General features: G+C 37.1%; 1 protein-coding gene across 1 annotated transcript in view; it reads left to right on the plus strand.

Moving 5' to 3' along the window:
- Positions 1–8,609, plus strand: part of SEMA3E (semaphorin 3E) — a 128,333-nt gene extending 119,724 nt beyond the window's left edge. The window contains exons 15-17 of the mRNA XM_023919012.2: positions 3,432–3,499; positions 5,301–5,440; positions 6,995–8,609. Coding sequence (XP_023774780.2) covers positions 3,432–3,499; positions 5,301–5,440; positions 6,995–7,447 — 661 coding nt within the window. The 3' untranslated portion in view covers positions 7,448–8,609. The remainder of the gene's footprint in view (positions 1–3,431; positions 3,500–5,300; positions 5,441–6,994) is intronic.
- The last annotated feature ends 13,017 nt before the right edge of the window (positions 8,610–21,626 follow it).

The following is a 21,626-nucleotide window of genomic DNA, read 5'->3' on the forward strand; positions in this document are numbered from 1 at the left end:
AAAGGCAGGTCCTGGCAGACAGTGTGGAGTTTTCTGATACCAGGTGGCACTGAGCAGCTGATAACCCTGACATGGCTTAATTTGACTCCACACAGAATTAATGCCACACCCCAGGACATCCATGTCTTAGTCTGGCCTTGTCTCAGGGCTCCAGATTTCTGCTCAAGCAGTACATGGTAATACAAGTAATGTGAGTGCAAGGGACATTGGAGAGCACTTGCTTCTCCTCTTCCTGGTATCTGTCCTTCATTGGAGTCATGGAGTTGTGCCTTATATTACAACATGCTTGAGTTGACCCTAATACCACCTATCTCTGGCCAAATGTGGCCTTCATGCTGTGCATTTAGGTGGGCTTTTGATTTGTAAGAGCAGTGCTGCTAGTGGGTAAATGCTGCTCAGAGCTCTTAATTCCAGTCCTACCGGTGAAGAGTTGAATTGGGGCAGGGATGTACAATGTGTCCTCCCCACTTTGATCCAAATACTGTCTGCTTTAGATCCTGATGCCTCCAAGGTACAAAAAGTGCTTAGAGAATCATTAAGTAGTAATCTGTATACTAAGGCATGTAACAGGTTTAGAGAGAACTGAAGCATAAATACAAAAACACTATGCTTGGCATCTGGTACTAATTTTTAAATTGTGAAAGTCCATAATTCCTTGTGAATGTATATCCTGGATAGATAATTAAATGTAATTAAATTAATTAAGGAAAAATTATAAAAACTGTGTCCAAAATCACGTATCTTGATGTTGGCAGCACAGCACACCACAATTCCGTGATAATTACAGGTGTGTGGCTCCTGAATACTGCAAATACCTCAGATGGCAGAAAGAATTTCTATTGCATTCAAATTTCATGAAGTGTGCTTGAGAAAGCAGAGGTGCAGGACTTAAATGCTTTAGTTCACTATTAGCTCTTCAATCTGATTCAGGCAGGTTCAATTTTTATCTAAACAAGCTCTAAATTCTACAAGTGAGAATCTTTGCTGTACCAGCTCACCATCCAGACTGAAAAAGATCTGAAGTAATTTAAAAATGTCTTTGAATTTGGTAGGCATAGTATGATTCTTTAGCTAATTTTTAGAAGCTGACAGTCTCTCCCCTGCCTCCTCTCCCTCTCTGGCTTTTTTCTCCATCACCCACTCCACCAGTAAGCACACAGCCTACTGATAAACCTATGTAAACCACAGTGGTGCCTTTTCTTCCCAAGACTTTCTGATTTTGCCTCAAAAATTCCTGGGAAATAATAAAGAAAAATGAAAATTATGTTAATAGTAATGATGATGATGACTGTATTGTTTTATTGCAGATCATTTTTACTAGTTTCCTGAAAGCATAGAGTTGAGGGCTGAAATCTAAATTAATGAAGTTATAGATTGCAAAAGATACTTCCCTACATTCAGTACATTTGTTAATCACTGAAAATTGTTCCATAATGTAATTTATCTCAGGGATTGTCTGATACTCTATTATTCACATAATTCTGAGTAAAATAATTTCTGAGAACAAATAAAACAATACCAGGCTTATGTCAGTATTTGTGAAATGAGTTTATCTCGCAGCATCTTCCTCTCTTTCAGCACCTGTCTCCATTTTTTCCTTCTATTGGAGAAAATAGCAAGTGAAGCACTGATAATTGTGTCTTCCCCAGTCTTCACAGTTGCAACAGTAAAAATTCCATCAAACAAACATTTCTTTTTCTTTAATGATTCTGACAACTGGAGAAATAACCCTGTCTTCCAGAACTAGGATTTTTTTAGCTTTACAATGGTCTTAAGGAACTGCTGAGTAAATAGAACATGCCTGCTACCTGTCCTGTTCCTGCTAGATAGGGCTGTTGGACCTGACAGCAGCAGAATGGTCTTGTTTGTCTTGTTTAAAGGCTAATGCATATCCTATAGTGTTTATGTATATTTGTGCAGGAGAATGTCTCTTCTGAGTAATCTACATACACAGACTTGCAAAGCTGGTGACAGCATTTATCACCACTGACACTACACATTGCAATGACAACACCCAGGGCAGAATAAGGCCCAGCTGCTAGCTCAGAATTTCTTTTTCTTTAATAGGATGCAAGTATTAGCATTTCTCCCTAAAAGCCCAATGCACTCTCCACTGAAATTCCAGGTGCCCCTGAAAGAAAAATGGAAAACCAATGGTTCTCTGAATATCAGTGAAGATTAAAGCTGTGACCTTGACTCACCAAGAACACTGGATCAGGAGTTCATGTGGGTGACAGAACTCAGAAAATAATCACTGTCTTCAGCCAAATCAAAAATTATAAATGAGTAACATCCATGAAAAAAAACCTTGAGATGGTGTAAATCTAAATAGTTTCTGTAAATTCTATTTGTGACAAATTGAAATTTTGTCTTTTGGGTTCACATAGAACTGGAGAATAACCTTATTTCACTAGTAAATGCAAAGAACAACAGAACTCTTTGACTTTGTTTGTTTCTAATATAATTTATACTGTACACATACCTACTGTGTAAGATTTGATGCACGGCATGTTTCTGCTGTTAATCTGTTACGTATGGCATTGGCAATATTGTGTAGAATTACTCTTTATGCAAATATATAAAAGGAATCCTTAGAAAAACTAAATCCTAATTTTATTTATCAAGAAACTCAAAGAAAAAAAAATGCTGTACAAAAACACAGTTCTTCTGGGAATGCACCATATAATCATGGTTTTAATGGGTTTTTTTTCTGTAAACGCAATGAAAATCTCAAACCTTAAAAGTCAGAATGATTTTTCTTTCAAAAGCATTTGTATTATTTCCAGGTCAAAACCAGGGCTCACAGGTTCTGACCACAATTCTGCCACCAGTTCACTTTCTAGGCCTGGGCATTCATGAATGTGTCTGTTTTCCTGTTGAGAAAAATGAGCTCAGTAACTGTCTGCTACAAAGGTGAAATAAAATAAAGTATTTCCTCCACACGCTGAGATTTTCAAGTGAAAAAAACCATAAAATAACAACCACCACAAAAACCAACCATGAGAGTGAAGGAGAAAAGAAGTACCATTCACATACACAGGAAAGTGTTCTAAATTAAAAAAGGAAAATTTCCTTCCTTTCTGGAGAGAGAAAGAGAGAACCCAAAGACAGGCTAAAGGTCCCTATGTCTGAATGTTACCTGTTGGTTCAAAGGATCTTGTTTAAGTATTTATAACATCAGTATAGTTATATATAAAATGGACACAAAATTCTCTTCTCCACACAAGCGCTTTTTTTTTTCAGACACACTCCCAGTAGGCTGAGTAGAGACAAAATACTGATTTATAAATGAGTACTTCTCACAACAATGGTAAATTGTTAGCAATCAAGGTTTAACTCCTTAAGTGTTTAATGAATGCTAGTTTAGCATAAACCAAACAACATGTAAGCTAAACGTGTTCTCTCAAATAATTCCACTTTTTCCCCTCCAGACGTTTCCGCAGACAAGATGTTCGGCACGGAAATGCGGCGCAGCAGTGCTTTGGCCAGCAGTTCATTGGTAATCTATTCACACACGTACAAATTGCTTGTAAAGGCCTGGAACAGCCAGCACAGAGTTTGCCAAGAGCATGAGCCAGCCCATGATCTCACCTGCTGGTTTTCACTGCCATGTCCCTATAATGTTGTAAGAGCCATGGGGCTGAGCTCTGCCCTCCAGGTCTAACAGTGACTGTCTCAGTGGCAGGTCAGGTGCATCCCAAAATGTTCACATGGTCCTGCAGCACTGACATTCAGACTAAAGATGTGGAGAATGCATCCCAATGGCTTCCAACAGAAAAAAAAGTAGGAAGATGACTCAGGGATAAGAAACTGCATCCTGAAATGTGTATGAAATAGTCCGGACACTTAGAATTTAAGCACTAGCATGAGTAATGACATGACAGAAAAAAAATGTGTATTTATAATCAAGTATTCTCTTATAAAAAAAGATAGAATATTGTGTCTAATGTTGTTATCCAAACCTTGGAAAGTGAGGATTTCAAACATGGGTATTTGGAACAGCAAAACAGAAAAAAACCAGTTGCCTGGATATCCTCAGTACTTTGCAGGATATTATACAAAACATTTTCTTCTATAGAAGAAAAAAGTAAAAGATTCTTCTAGAATGATATCCAGAGAAACACTCTATTAAATATTGTATTATATTAATTATATTATATTAATTATATTATATTAATTACATTATATTAATTATATTATATTATATTATATTATATTATATTATATTATATTATATTATATTATATTATATTATATTATATTATATTATATTATATTATATTATATTATATTATATTATATTATATTATATTATATTATATTATATTATATTATATTATATTATATTATATTATATTATATTATATTATATTATATTATATTATATTATATTATATTATATTATTATATTATATTATATTTAAATAGTGTATATAGAAATATTATATATATAAATATATATAAACATATATATATAAATATTTTAAATTTTTTTCCTTTTTTATCAGAGAAAGCTTCATTAAAATTGAATTCCTTTGGAAGATATTGTATGTTTTGCAAAAGTATATTCCAATATTAAGTGCTAGTTCTTCCACAAGTTTGAAATACAGCAGAGAAATCACAATTATATAAAACAGTACATTTTTTTAGCATATAAAGCTATTTGTGCTTAAGAATTTTTCTTACTATTATGAAATAAGATGATTTCATTTATGAGGCAATTGGTTTCATTCAGTGTAACAACTGGTTTATCTTCCTCCAGATGTTTTGTTGGATTAAAAACCAGAGTTAAATTTTGATTTAATTCCTTCACCTTGTTTTTATTAGCACCCTTGGACCCAAAATGTACATTCAATTTACACATGTATAGCATGGATATGTATAATATTGCTTAGAGTATTTATAGTATCATTCTGCAAGCAGTTATGTGCTGTTATTATCCCTAAAAAATTGAATTTTTTATTATATTTAAACATGTTTTGAATCCTCCTCTTTCACTGAGTGAAAATTAAATTAACTATTCATAAGAACCAGGCACAAGCAATCACAAGTGTGAAAGGCTGAGATCTGTTTCTCTATAATCTTAAGTGAGTCACAGCACAATTTGGTCAGATGCTATTAAAGCTTGGGATGATGGGAAAATTCATTTATCAGGTCAGATCTTCATTAGACATTACCTTTCAGTCACTGTCTGGTTGGATCTGAATTAAGCTTCACTCTTTAAAGTAAATATACCCTGAACACGGAGTGTAACAAGTACGTGTAGGAACACATTTTTGAAACATTTATTTCCCTTCCAGGTGAAGTTCTGGAGAAGACTGAGGAGCGACTTGTTTATGGAATAGAGTACAACAGCACCCTTCTGGAGTGCACCCCTCGGACCTTGCAAGCAAAAGTCATCTGGTTTGTCCAGCGAGCACATGAAACTAAGAAGGAAGAAGTAACTATTCTTTTAGAATAACTTTTTGCAATAAAAGAACCTGTTGTTAGAAACATTATATCTTAGTTGAATTTTTGCCACCAGTTGCTGAAATTGAACTGGGTGTCAGGGAATATCACCATGTTCATCTGGTGTCTTGAATTAATAGACCTGAGAATTTCACCTGGTGTTTGCATTCAACATCTTGAATGCAGATGTTGAACATGTAGTGAAGCTAATTTAAGATCTCAAAACAAAGGAAAATTCGTCATTTCTCTTGGTATGTTTTGGCAGGGGTGAAATGTGTATTATTTCTAGTGTTAGTCTAGCTTAACTTCTATTCATTCTTGCTGCCTCACCCTTTTATTACAGAATTTTTTGCAAATGAGTATTAGTGGATTCTCTGCCTCTTTTACATGTATTTTACCATTATGAAAGTGCTTCATAAATGCTATTGTATTTATTCCTCAATATCTCTCTGATATGCATCACTGTAGCTATCACTAGAGTGTAGATATGTCACTACAGAGACTGGTAAAATCGTCCCCTTCTTTCCTATAAGCCCCCTTTAAGTACTGAAAGGTCAACATAAGGTCTTCCAGGAACCCCCTCTCCTCTTGGCTGAGCAACCCCAGCTCTCTCTTTCTTCATAAAAGTGCCCCATTCCTCTCCTCATTTGTGGGACCCTCCTCCAGTCCCACTCTCACAGGTCCATGTCTCTGCCATGTGCTGAGGGTCCCAGAGCTGTTTGCAGCACTCCAGGTGGAGCTTATCAGAGCAGAGTGAAGGGAATCACATCCCTTGAACTGTTGGCCACACTTCTTGTTATACAGCACAGGATACAGATGGTTTTCTACAAGTGGACATGGTCAGCTCTCATCCAGTTCGTCATACCTCAGTGCCCCCAAATCCTCTTCAGGGCTGCTTTTGATCCCTTCATCATTCAGTACTTCTGCTTAAATTCATCACCTTACTGTCAAATGAGAAGCTGAGGATCCCATTTCCCTGGCCACTCCTGCTGCTGGATTAGACAGCTCAGTGCTCCCTGCTTGCCAGCGTCTGTGAATGTCTCGTAGTCAATAGTGCTGCCTTGAGGAACTCAAACACCAGACTCAGAACAGAGACTAAGATCACAGTGGTCCTGCAGTTAGAAATGCAAATACTTTTATGAATGTCTCCTCAAAAGCATACCAGTCTATAAGAGAACTCACAGGGATCCTTATCACAGGTCAGCTGGCAAATGCCCTTTTGTTTTCCACCCAGTAGATTATTTCCATGTTTCTAACTTATTTCCCTCTGCAATTTAAAACAGGAATCTGTCTGCTCCACTACATTCTTCCATGCTTCCCAGTTTCTTTAGATTGTTCTCCATTTACAACTCATTCTCTTCTTTACTTCAAGTAAATATTTATGTTATTACAAAAACACTGTGAATTAAAAATCTGTAGATCTCTAATATTCTTCTCAAAATTTAATATCACAATCATGAAAGTACATTTCAGAAATAATTGCATTGGTTTAATGTAATAGCAAAGGCCTGTGCTCTATAACTGCATTTTATGGGTTCTTTTTCAGGTGAAGACCGATGATAGAATAATAAAAATGGACCTTGGCCTTTTATTCCTGAAGCTGCATCGACTGGATGCAGGGACTTATTTTTGTCAGACAGTAGAACACAGCATTGTTCACACTGTCAGAAAAATCACCCTGGAAATCGTCGAGGAGGAACGTGTAGACGAAATGTTCAATAAAGACTACGAGGAGGAGATCCCTCACAAAATGCCATGCCCAATGCAGAGCAGTATACCTCAGGCTTCAAAGCCATGGTATAAGGAATTTCTTCAACTGATAGGTTACAGCAACTTCCAGAGGGTGGAAGAATACTGTGAAAAAGTGTGGTGTACAGATAAGAAGAGAAAAAAGCTGAAAATGTCTCCATCCAAGTGGAAATATGCCAGCCCTCAGGAGAAGAAGGCAAGGATCAGATCAGAGCATTACCGGTTGCCCAGGAACATAGCTGACTCTTGATGGACAAAATCCATCCACTGTTTCTGAGCAAAATTTTATTTGGACTTAAGAGGGAGAAATCATTCCTGGTTTGAGTAAATTTCACAGGTTTATATATGTAAAATATTGGGACTGAAAGCAAAAATGCTATGGTAAGTTATATTGTACACTCATGATGACTGTTTAGAAGCATTTTAAACAAAATCTTCCCTAGTATCTGGTTCTAAGTAAGTAAATCCAATCAGAGTTCTGCATTAGGGAGGATGTGACAATCTTCAGATTCTGAGTGCTTGAATCAGTTTTCTGTGCGGATCGTGCTTGCGCTGTATATTATTGCACATGATGGCATATTTAACAAATCCAAATAGCTAAACATTCACAAGTGGATGGAAAGTATAACACATTTCTTTGTTTCACAAATTTCTCATGCTTCTGGAATCAGCACGTCTTAAGATCTTATTCTTTTTGGTTGTGACCTGTCTGAGTTCATCGCTGAGAGCAATGAGTTGTGTTCATACAGTGTACTGCTACTTCTAAAGATAATGAAGGGAAATCCTATTTACTTCCCACCTCTTTTTTTCAGTATCAGCCATTTATGAAGCACATTGTGCTCCCACAGCTAAATATTATTGCTTAGTAACTTCATGTAAGCCACATGCATGCTGAGAACACAGGCAGAATGAAATTCATCAGTTTATCTATAGAAGAAGTTGAAAAAATGGTTTAGATGGAAAACGAGTCCATCTTGCATCTGTGTGTTGCCTTAGTGGTGACACGAATTAAGGGATCGCCCTCTTGTGGCAAAAGAAAGCAAAACTCGATATTTAAATTGCTTTTCTGAAGAAATATGTATAAGCAAAGAAGTATTACCAAGATGCCCAGCTGGTTTGCTCTCAGCAGACACTTTCAGACACTCCACATGCTAAAGCCACAGATGTAGAAGGCAATGTTGGAAGTAATTTATACTGGGAAGGCAGCATTTTAAATAAATTATACTTTAACTGTTTTTGGGGTAAATGCATTCATAAAAAGTTAGGATGAAGATTAAAACAAAACCAGCATTATGCAGCTGTGTTTCTATAGATTCAGGATCTAGTCCACATAAACCTTTTTCTGAGGTGTGATCTCTGTTTGAAGGGGCTGCTTCACTCCTCTTGGAAGTGATCATTTGTGAATAATACCAGGAAAGAAGATCAAAAGAACTAAGTCTCTTACAATCTAGGTATTTCTAGACTGAGTTAAAAAAAAATAATATATATATATATATATATATATATATCTTTAAGAAAACTTTCTTTAAGAAACCAGATCCAGAAAATGCAGAAAATGTAGCATTTCAATACAAGTTAAATGTAAACACAAATGAGTCACAAATGAGTTAACTTCTAAAATAAGAAAATGATGCCAATAGGAAATAGCCAAGCTGATCCAAATTTCTAAGCCATGAAGAAAATATACAAAGGATTCATCACCTACAAAGAGTTTCATGTTGAGCTTCAACTTCTAATCTGGGAAGAGAGGGAATTAACAGCCTGGGTAACAGGATTTGTGGTTTGCTGTGTTACCAAACAGGCTGTTTGTGAGAGGAACTCACAGCTGCTGGCAGGACCAGGGGGCTTTGCTGGGCTCCTCTGGGAGCAGAGACTGACCTGGTGTTTGGAAGGAGCACATGGCACACTGCCAGCAACCAGAGTGCAAGGAAAATGGGGTTTCATCCGGTGTGGGTTTAGCAGGAGATGAATCTTCATCAGCCTGTTAAGGGAATCCGTGTGTCTGAGGGTTTGCACTTCGTTTAGCTGCAGTATGTCCCTAAGAGATGGGACTGGACACTGCAGATCCTTGCATGAATCCATGCAGTTGCTAGCTTTGGTCTGAGGGAGGAGATTGGATAAACTCATGTTTCTGGGACAGTTTAATGGAACTTAGTTGCATTTAGGATCTTGTTTACAGCTGTATGGAAACCACCAGCACTGAGAGTTGTGGCAGAGAACACACACAGAACAAGCATCCCTGATCTAAACTTAATCCTTTATACAAACCTCGACAGCCTTCGTGAAAAGCTTTTAAAACACTACTAATATCCTTTTCTGATGAAATATGGAGTCCCCTTCTTTTAAAGAACCACAGGAGTTATTTTTTACATTTGATTAATTTGCAAGTATCTAGTGCTAAATGTATCATTCATGAAGTATTAGAAAGGAATTACAGCATCTCAGCCTCATGGAACAAATACAACTTTGTGTCTCATTCTCTGAGATTTCAGGTAGAAATCATGTTATATGGAAATCAGGATTCTTGATTTAATATGAGACTATATTTTTAGCGACCAATCCCTTTAGTGTTTACATGTGGAGAATTGCATTACCTCTTTATTTGCCTTTTAAAACTTAAATTTTTAGCTTACAGCTTGCTCCTTTCATGATTGCGATGCCTATGAGAATTCAGAACTACAAGGTCTTGTTCAAAGAGTGATCTGACATCTATGGAAGAAGAGAAAGAGTGACAATGTATTTTGGAAGGATATGCACAAATGTGCATTTACCACAATGTTATTTAAAATGCTTCTCTGTATATTTGGGGGCCATTGTCTGCTTCTTATCATTATGAGTTTGATGTATTTTGTATGTGCATGAAGTGGTCAAATTATAAATATAATTAAGAACCATATTTGCCTGAAATAATCTGTATTATTTCTTATAATTTATTTTTCCTAGACAGCATGATTATCTGCAGCTCACATTGTTACACATACACATAGTCACACATTGTTAATTACAGGTGTCCTTCACCATGTATTTTATGAACAGAGACCACAGATAAGGACAGAAAGATATATGTACAGAGTTGCCAAATGGGAAATGTGGTGCAGGGTAATGAGTAGATTCAGTCTATCTGATGCATGAATGTATTTTGAGATTGGAACATGGTTATTTAAGCTCAGAAGATGCTAACTGATGGAAATTCACTGAGAAGCCACAATCTGGACAAAGCTTTGGACTCTACCCTGTTTCATGATGAAGGAAAATCCAGAGCACTTGGATTAACCCTTCCTTTGCTTTGCTCTTATTCTTTTGTTGTCAGTGAGATTACTGTCACCCTGTACAAACTACTGTGCTCTCAGATTCTCTTGGGACATCAGGGCAGGAGAGTGTTAACCTGATGTGCAATTCCTGGCTTGTATATATTAAAATAGGATTTTAGGATTTACACTGCTGCTCTGTAGCATGAAACAGATCTCCTTCTGTAGGCAATCGAGAAAAAGAATTGCCCTGAGGGGAAATTATTCAGGTACCTGAATAGCAGAAGTAACAGTCAAATTTGAAGAAGTACTTGAATCAAGAAAATTTACATATAGTTATAGAGTTTCTCTTGTTCTTCTATCTCCTCTTAAATTTCAAGGGTATGCTGGTTTTGGCTGATGTAGAGTTAATTCTGTTCACTGTGGCTACTGTGAGGAAATGTTCTGGATTTGTGCTGAACACAGGGTTGATATACAGAGAGGGTTTTTTTATTGTTGAGTAGGGTTTACAGAGAGCCAAGGCCTTTGTTTTTCATACTGCCACACTGATGAGGGATCTGGGGCTATGTGAGAGATGGAGCTGGAGATGCAGCTGGGACAGGTGACCCAAACAAATATTCCAAAGCATATGACATCATGGTCAGTTTATAAAGTGAGCAGAAGAAGGAAGCTGGGGGGAAATTTGAAGTAATTTTGTTTGTCTTCCCAAACTGTTACATGTGATGAGGCCCTGCTCTCCTGGAGATGGCTGAACACCTACCTGCCATGGGAAGCAGTGAATTAATTCCTTGCTTTACTTTGCTTGTGTGCATGGCTTTTGCTTTCCCTATTAAACTTCCTTTATCTCATCTCACAAGTTTTCTCTCTTTTACCATTCCAGTTCTCTCCCTGATCCTGCTGGTTGGGGAATGAGTGAGTTTCTGCACTGGGGCTTGGTTGCTGGCTGGGTCTTAACCCTGACAGGAGGGGAAAAAAAAATCAATTTTCTCCTAAATGTCGGTCAGTCAGTTTCCTTCTTTTTTAAAAAAAGAACCAGTAATCTCCTTATTCTACCTTGGAGCACTGAGTTATTTATGCAACTTTATATCTCTGAGTCCAGAAGGCACAAATGCCTCTGAAAGCTGCACTGTCCAGATAAGAGGCACTGAAAGTGAGCTTTTTTACAGCTGTAACCAAGCAGGATGCCTGCAATTCCTATCAGCCCTGGAATCCTGTTCACCTAACCAAATTACTGTTTTTAATGGAGAATTCATGTCCAGCTGACATGAGTATTTATTGTAAATGAAGCCATGATTGGCAAGTTTTCCCTTTGGGTGATATTTTTTTTTAATGCTTGCAACGAGGGATGTTTTTATTATTAATTTAATTTTTTAAGGCAATAAGTTATCTTTCCAGCACTATAAAGAGAAAGATGGCAGAGCTAGCAATGTCAAGTAAACCTCTTGTCACTATGAGTTAATCAGCTTTCTACAGTATTGCACATATTGAAGAACGCATTTGCCAAACATCAACCTAATCCATTACTGAAACTGCATTTCACAAAAGAGCTTTGCTGCTTTGAGATACAGCTCTCAATTAATTCATTAACTGTTTGTCCACATGTGCTCATAATTGCTGGAGTGAGAGTAGCAGGACAGAGCACAGTTGGACAAACTTGAAGCATGGAAGCCTTATCTGCCTAATTTCTAGATTTCTTGAGGTTCTTATACCTATCTGAGAAGAGCACATGTAGTTGCAGGAGGAGAAGCCTGGATCATTGAATGGTTTGGTGCAGCACAAGTCCTGTTTCACAACACCTGTGGGCTAAGGAGCCTTTGTGAACTTGTTTCAGTAGATTTCCCCAATGGCAGCACACAGAAAACTCCATTGAAGCAAAACATCTCTTTACCTGCAATGTCAGTTAATTCAGCAGTAGAATTTCATACCTTTAAAAGTGTTTTTGCACATCTTTGGAAAGCTATGTTTTAAGAAGGATTACATTACTAGTCTAGGATTACATTTAATATGGCTGCATTTGCTGCTTCTAAACTGTGAACTCTCAGAATATCTCTTGTCAATTTGAGTTTCAGCATTTCCAACATACGTGCAGATAGTTCATGATGATTTTTTCTCACTCTGAAGAATCACATTTGCCAAGTCCTCTCAACCAGGACTTCAAGAATGTCTGTGAAGGCACATAATAATGTCAATGGCCATCATTATCATCATAATCCACAACAGCTGTAATTCACTGTCTTCTCCCTTTCCCAGAAATAAGAGCTGGAATTTGCAAGGCAGTGGGCATGATTAATGCACCATGAGCATTTTCTGCATTTTAATTTGCTAGGTGTATTAAAAAGTGCTATTAATCAGAACTTGAAGAATGCACCGTGGACTTTATCGTAATCAAAGTAATGGAAATATTCCACCTGTAGCTTTAACTCAAGCATACAGATCATTAGTATTTAATTTACTGCATTTCCTTTGTCTTCAATGTTTTACTTGATAAAATATTACTCTTCAATCATTAAAAAAAAATAACATTTGTTAGTGTTTTTTACATTTGAAATTGGCTTAATTTCACAATAGCCACCAGAGGGATGAAAATATGTTTTTGCATCCTCTAATCTCTTATTTACAGGATCAGAAAAGGTCTGTGGCCAGAGCTCCCCATGTCACAATGCAGTGTTGTGCTGCATCAGTGAAGAACAGGGCCAGGTGAGCAGGCAAGTTAAATTATCAGGGGGACCCCAAAAGTGCTCCAAAAGCAGGGAGTGAGGGAATCTTTGTCCAAAATGATATTTTTTTTCACAGACAGCTTTAGTTTCTGGTACTATAGTCTAACATAACCTCCTCAGTCATTCCTGTTATAGAGTGGAAGCTTCTGGAAGAGGGTCAGAGTGAAAAATCAGAGGTTAGTGAGTCTGTCAAGGAATATAAATTCTTTCTACAGTGGTGTCCATTCATGGTCTTGTCAGACAGAGTCCAGAGTACAGCCCATATTAATATTTGAAGCACAAGACCAGCAGTTGTTCAGGCTTCTTTAATTTTATTTTTTATTTTCTTTTTTTGGTGGGGGATAAAAGGAAAGGGTATTAGAATTTCATTGTGTGTTTGAGGGGTTGCATTTTTAATTTTTTTTTTCCATTCTAATTGTTGATGAAAAAGAAATATAAACTTTTTAAACAGCAGTTTATCCTTTTAAGATGTGTTCATTATGATGAGAGGATTCATCAAATTAACTCCATCATGATGTTTTCAGGTAATCAGAAAAAATATTTCAAGCTGATTTTTGTCTCAAAATAAATGCTCCAAAATATTAGAGCTATCAACATATATGAAAATACGGTAACTGCTTCTCAGCAATTTTGCCTAAGAGAACTAATAAACAAAGTCACTGGGGACTGTGACAATGACAGCATTTAACAAGAAAATATAACCTGCAATATCTGTTTTGTTCAGAGGGATATTTTTTTAAAATGTACTCTAATCTCTTACAGGTCATATTTCATTAGAGACTAATTTTAATAAATTATTATTACTGTTATCTAAATTATTGTTATCTAAATATTGTTCTTATTTAGATTTGCTTAGAATCTGGGGAATTAAGTTTTAACAAAATTTTACACCACATTTCTGTAAAAAAGAGATATTCATGAACATGAAATATAACTTACAAATAATATAAGCCTTTTTATATTCTGCCTTTTAATCATTTTGGAAAAGATCAGAGGTGGGATTTTTTTATCATCTAAAAACAATGGTATTCTTTTTTTAATGTGTTCTGACCATTTTTGTGTTTGTACATGAAAAAAAATCCATTTAACCTCCACTATATAAAATTATGTCTGCCCCAGCCTAGAACATTACCTTGTCTGTTCTGTGCTCTTTTTGACTGTTTTCCACATGTTTGTGGTATTGTTTTCTGAATTCCATTAAATATTGCACTTGTCACAGGGAATTGTGAGCTGGCAGATGAATATGTGGCTGTGAGTTATTTATATTGGTGTGAAGTTAGTGTCTATAATGATATAAGAACAGCTCACCTACAAAAGCTTTTATAAAAGACCTTGAGTTGTGATTTTTTTTTTTATAATAGTTCCTGTGCCTGGGTAGATTATGAAATGCAGAGAAATTTTTAATGGCAAAGAGAATATGCTCCAGAAAAGCAGAAATATATTTTCGTTGCTTAAAAAAAATAATAAATTCCATCCCATGCATCCATTTCAAAGCACCTAAAATGTACAAATTGGGAAACCATAGAGGAAAAGGAGTTGCAAGAGTAGCCTTTCTGGGTTCTCCTGACTTTGGTCTGTGTCTTTGGTGGTGAATGTAGGGTCAGCATGAACTGAAGCCCCCTCCGTGCTCTTCCACAGCTGCCAGTGGAGTTAAAGCTGCTGAGAGGATTGCCACATGCACAGCTTGTGCCAGGGAGCACATCCCCAAACAGATGATTCTTGTTGCTTTTCAGTGTGCTCTGGTCTGATCCAGCCATTAGACAGCACATGGACTGAGAAGGCTTGTGGGGGACATTGCAAAAGCCACATGGCAGCAGCAAAGGGTGCTGTGGGATGACTGGTATGTGAGGAAGCCTTTTTCATTCACAGTTCACTGCATTTGATACTGTTCAATGCAGGGGAAGGAGGCAGAAAAAAGAAATCATTGTTAGCAACTTCTGTAGTTTGAATTTTCCCTCTTGGAAAGTTGGATTCACAGAATTAAAATTAAATGAATGGCATCTTTGGTCAGCAGATGCTCCACTGAGCTTTCAGTTGCAAAGCAACTGCAGAGAAGGGCCATCAACACTGCAATTACACAAAGGCTGCAGGAAAAGAGAATATATCAATCTATTAGCTTGGTAGGAGCTGAATGTGAGCATGAGCTACACTTTCAAAGGCTGCAGAATAATCATATTAGTCCTAATTCTATTCAGGCTACAGAGGAAGTGGGTTTGCTTCCCTTCCACTAGACATAAGGCTATAAAAGACTTAAAAGGAAGGAGAGATGAAAAAGAGACTGATCTCTTTCTAGTCTCATATTCAGTCCATCTCCTACATAAGAATTGGTGGGTTTAAGCCACATTAAAGCAATGTATCAAATGAAGCAATTAGTCTATTTTTGTAGCTATAAACAAAAGCCATGCAGTGGGAAATCTCTTCCTACCTGAAACTGAACCTTCCTGTCATCAGCATAACAAAGGCTGTTCCCTCACACAAGGTCTAGGCAGGCAAAGAGACCAAGGTCTGAATAAGTAAGGGCATAGTCAAGGCAGTGATTTATGCAGCACAGATGCTGTGTCTTTCTTTAATGCATACAAGACTTTTACCTGAAATAAGTAAAACCACTCTGATGAATTTGAAATCAGTAGCTACTTTTCAATAGAATTAAAGTTTCTTAGTTTCTTTGGAGACAAACTATTTTGTATCTCTCAGCAAGAGCTGGTTATTGTGAGACTCTAAAATGTTAATGACTCAAAAAAAACCTCCATGGGGTGCTTTGCTGAGGCCAGGTGTGTAATGGCAAGACTCTGGTCTGCATAAAACAAATGGGGTGAACAATCACTACCAGAGATTACAAACTGGGCTTTGAGGCCAATAAGAGACAGATCCTGAAAGGTGGGATGATGCTTTTTATCATGGCCCTCCCCTACACAACTCGTTCAGTTGTAAACCCAAACACACCCCATCTTCTCCTGGGGAAGTTCCTGAAAGAACTAGATAGATGCTTCCATCCAAAGAGTTGCACTCAATGGCTCAGTGTCCAAATGGAGATCAGTAAAAAATGACCTCCCTCAGGGGACTGAGACTGGTACCTTTCAATATCTTTATTAATGACAGACAGTGAGACTGAATGCACCCTCAGCATGTGAGGGATGCTGAACTGAGTGATGCAGTTAATTTGCTAGAGGGCAGGGATGCCATCCAGAGGGATCTGCAGTTGGCCCATGAGAAACTCATGTAGTTCAGCCAGGCCAAGTCCAAGGCCCTGCACTGGGGTCAGGGCAAACCCCACTATCAGGAGAGTCTGGGGCATGACTGGGTTGAGAGAAGTACTTAGGGATACCAGGAGAAGAAAAATTAAATGAGACATTGCCATGTTGACTTGCAGCTCAGAAAGTCAACCCTGTCCTGGGCTACCTCACAAGAAGAATGGCCAGAAGGTTGAGGAAGGTGATTATCCCTTTCTACTCTTCTCTTGTTTAGTAGAACCTGGAGTACTGCATCCAGCCCTGGGGTCCCCAGCACAGGAAAGACCTGTTGGAGCAGATTGAAGAGAGGGGCACAAAAAAGGTCAGAGCAATAGAGCACCCCTTCTATGCAGAGAGACTGTGAGAGCTGGAGTTCAGCCTGGAGAAGAGAAGTCTCTGGGAAGACAATATTTTGGTCAATATGCAAAGGGGGCTTATAATAACAATGGGGAAAGACCTTTTTACTAGGGTGTGTAGCAACATGACAAGAGCTAATGATTTTAAACTGAAAGGGAGTAGATTTGTATTGAATAAAGCAAGTTTTTTGGTTTTGTTTTTTTTTGTGAGACACTGGAACTGTTTGCCTGGGGAAGTTCTGGTTTCCCCATCAATGGAAGCACTTAAGGTCAGTTTAGACAGGGCCTTGAGCAACCTGATCTAGTGAAAACTGTCCCTGCCCCTGGTAGAGGGGTTGGACTACTTGGTCTTTACAGGTGCCTTCCACATCAGACCATTCTATGATTCTATAGGTCTATGATTCATAGTCCCACTGTATGTGGGACATCACATATATGGCTCATGCTCATAACAAAGATGATAGGAATCTGCTGAAGATGGTGTGAGCTGAACCTTAAGGAGTCCAAGATTGCCCAGGTCTAATGAAAGAACAGACAAAAGTTGTAATTCTGTATTAGCTGCCAGGAACTACTGAGTTAACAGATAATTACTACACATGGTAGTGTGTCTGTAGACAACTGCTGTTGCTATTAGTACCTTGACATTTTCGTAGTCCTGCCATTTTTGTTTATGTCATCATTTTAAAATATTTTCAAGTTACCTGCAAAACTAATATATAATTTGGGTTCTTTTAATGAAAACCTGCATTTTATTCCCAGAAAATGAGGATTTTATGCTAGAAGTTTTCTGCTAGAGCTGTGTTCTCAAATCTCTTACTAACTCAGTATGTTTTTTCTTGCAGCAGCAGTCTTCTGACTTCCCTTTATTTCTGTTGTGAAGATTTAAAAAAATATTATTGTACTTCAAAATGTCATTTAGAAGCAAACACCATGCTAGGCACTTCACAGATACCAGCTACAGACTTTCTTCTTAGCAGGGGGAGATTCTTCAGATCAGGGATTTAGCTTGAGGAACTCGAAACCGATCTATTAGCACACTTGGCATGGTTAATATTATTAAAAAAGAAATATCAGCAGTGGATTAGATTTACAAAGCAATGTGTCTGGTCATGGACAAACACAAACTGTGAACCAGTTTGGGAAAAACTCATTGGGCATTCTGAAAGCTACCTCATATGCCTAATATACCTTTATTAAGGTTTTCTGCATGCTAATAGGTTGCATGCATACATCATTTAGTATTTAGATAGATTGCAGGGTTAAAATAAAATAAACAACCCTAAACATTTAAATATCCATAGAAATTCACAGAAAAGAGATCTGGACATTCAGATAATTTGTTTACTGTATATTTTTTCCAAAATTCCTGAAGCATAGCTCAATTCCTTTGCACATAGCTGAGATAATGGCTAATATGCAATTTTGCTGCTCAGCAAATAGGTAACATATGTCCTACTTCCTGAAAAGAGCAAATAATGGCACTTTTGTTACCTGACATTGCAAACCAGGACAGCTGCAGCACATAACACACTTGCACCAACTACAAACCTTAGAAAGAGGGGGCAGACAAACGACAGAATTTATCAGATATTTCCTATTTCAGAAAGGATCTATGACCATTTTACATATTCTTTTGCATCAGAAACAATTTTTTTAGATAAAACTCACACATATGTTTGAGAGTTATTTGATTTCCAGAATTATTTACATTATTTCCTTATGTTTCCCTCCATGTTTGGGTTAGGGACATATCTGAGGCTTTGTAGTCATGTGCAATGTACATACAAAATAGACCTCTTAGAAACAGTGCTGTAGAATATATATGTTTGCAAGTTAAGCCTAAGAAGTTATAACTTCTCTAAATTTAAAGTATCTAACACTTGCATGACTTGGCCTGGCTGCTCTCACTGCTGCATTGAGTGAGCACCATAAATACCTTCATTAATAGATGGAAAAGCTGCAACACCTGGGTAAAGTCCAGAAAGTGAGAATTCAGAAAACCTTCTGCCATATGGTCCCTTTAGACTCTGTTGGTACAGCTAAAACATAAAAAAGCCTGAATAAGAATCAGAGTGAACAGCTTTCAAATAACTTTTTTTCTTAAAAATACTGAAAGCCCATATTTATATCTGTCAGAAGCAGTTGAAATTTATGAACAATTAAATACAAAAGAATGTGTCTCCAGCTTGGACTATAAATAGAGGAAAACATAGAACTGAAATGTTCAGGAATAGAACATATAAATTTATATATTTAAAATGCAAACTACCCCAATAGAAAATCCAAAAAATGTGACTCTGTATCTTCCTGTTTTCATCTCCTCTTACCAAAATGAAAGATCCTCTGCTCTGGTTCCTACACTGCTTGCTCCAAAACCTTTTACCTCTGAACAAGTGGCCTGCAGACATCTCGACAGTGAAATAATTTATTATCTTACAGTTATTTACAGTCTGTTCTTTGGGTGTGAAAAATGGTACTTGCAGCTGAAAAACTCCAGGAGCAGCTGGAATCCACAGGTGTTTTCATGATGAGTGCTGTTTACTCTCTACTCTCACAACCAACAAATGTGTACATGAAGTTGTGTTCTGCAGTGCATAAATGTGAAGCACAAATCGTGGGAAGGAACACAAGCTGGCATCCATATGAAGATGGAGAGCTGTGAAATAAAGGTGTCAAAGAGAAAGCCATAGCTGTGTTCCTGCTGCCTCTATCATCTGTGCTTGAGAGGCTCAAGATTAACAGAACACAGGATGGAGAGCTGTTGTATAAGTTAAAAAAAAAATGTATACAGGGGGATTCTGATTCTAGAGTCCCTCAAAATTCAAAAGGTGTAGTGAAGCAGCCTTTTAAAGAGTGCAGCAGAGGGACTGGAGATTGGCAGCTCTTGCAGATACCAGAGAGGTTCTTGATGGCAGATGTAGGCTTTTGTCTGGATCAAAACTTCTTGGACAGTGTTCTTTGAAATATTTTTAATTCAAATCACAGGCAGGCAGGCAGAAAGACAGAGTCCCCTCACATAAAGAGAAATTGTTTAAATTTAACAAAAATCAAGGAAAAGTTCTTCAAGAAACATGGAATCTGAAGGAAAATACGTTCTGTTGTCTAGCACTTAATCGTTTAAAAAAGTTTTAGAAAAAGGCATCAATAAAGATAAAAACAAAGAAAAAAGGATAAAGAAAAAAAGAGTTTGAGATAACTCCTTGCAAGGATCGTTATAAAGAGAAGGCTGTAACAACAGTAAAAAATATTGAGACAAACAAGGAAATAAATGCTAAAAGTATAAAATTTGGTTAAACAGGGAAATTAAAATAAGCAGCTGGATTTAGACTATCTGTACTGCTGCTTTTACATAACTTACTTTTCATATAATGTTGCTGTGTAATTATATTTTTACAAAATCATGAATGATGAAAATACCCAGTTTTGAATAATACATTTATGATGAACAATATATTTTTATAAGAAAAATATGTATTTAATATTCCAGTTGGAAACCTGATAGAAAGAAAATAATCATTATGCTGTCTGTTATCATAGTCCAATAATATCAGAATGAGAGAGTTCTGCATTTGTGAAAAGGGGAGGGGTTATGTCAGAAAATAATAGTCAAGTAAGACTTTGATGTCACATTGTGTCACATAGTCTTCATAGACTGTAATTCCTGCTTGAATTAGGAAAAATGTAATAGAGTTATTCAAGGACCAGATTGTAAAAGGAGAAAAATGCTCTTAAAATGATGAAAAATATTATAATTATTGTGAAGTAAAAGAAGAATTATGTAAATCTTCAGTGAAACTTCCTTAGTCAAAGTGAACATGGGGAACATGGTGTAAAAACTGCTTTTTAAAATTGCTATTGGAGTAGTTACAAAAGTATTCACAAAAGAACAAATGACTTTTATGTCAGTAGCATCCTGGGTCAGAATAGAAGACTGAAATGGCAATAACATATCAGCAGTTGCATTTTTGAGTAATGGGGGCTGTACAGCAGTGAAATCTGATACCCCTTGGAGGATACTCCTTCTTTAAAGGTGCAATCCGTATATACAGGATGAAAAAAGTTAAAATGAGATAAAATGAACTGCTGACAGGATAAAATACTTCCAAGAAAAAAACAAAAAAAACTGGTTAAAAATGTCTTCATAGATACTTAAATTAAAAATATACAACTAATCAGAAGGTGAGAAACAACATGTGTTAGGAACACACACACACAAAAAAAACAAACCCAAGAAAACCAAACCTCAAGTCAGCTCTAATGGCTAAATGGCAAAGGAAATATTATGAACAAAAAGTCAACTTTCCAAAAAGGGAGGCTTTGCAACAGAAAGACACAGAAGACAATAAAATGTCAAGTTAGATATAAAACTGCAACAAGGGAATCTAGGAGAGAATGAAAAATAAAAAAAAAGGGAAAAATTATTTTAGGGAGGCACTTGCTAGAGGCATGAAAACTAATAATGAAAATTTTCAAATACATCAGAAGAAATTATCTGCTAGAGAATTTACAAGGCTGATAGATGATACCATAAAAAAAAAAATAGTGTTCAAGCAGGGTAAGAAAAATAGCTAAACCAAATTAATTTTATGTACTGTTCACTAAACACAAGAATCAAGAAAGTTTCCAAAACAAGATTCCTCAGAGGATGAGATGAACAACTGTTCCAAATGGGAGAGGAGAGGAGAGGAGAGGAGAGGAGAGGAGAGGAGAGGAGAGGAGAGGAGAGGAGAGGAGAGGAGAGGAGAGGAGAGGAGAGGAGAGGAGAGGAGAGGAGAGGAGAGGAGAGGAGAGGAGAGGAGAGGAGAGGAGAGGAGAGGAGAGGAGAGGAGAGGAGAGGAGAGGAGAGGAGAGGAGAGGAGAGGAGAGGAGAGGAGAGGA

This window comes from Cyanistes caeruleus, chromosome 4 (genome assembly GCF_971803275.1).
Source record: "Cyanistes caeruleus chromosome 4, bCyaCae1.hap1.1, whole genome shotgun sequence".
Taxonomy (NCBI): Eukaryota; Metazoa; Chordata; class Aves; order Passeriformes; family Paridae; genus Cyanistes; species Cyanistes caeruleus.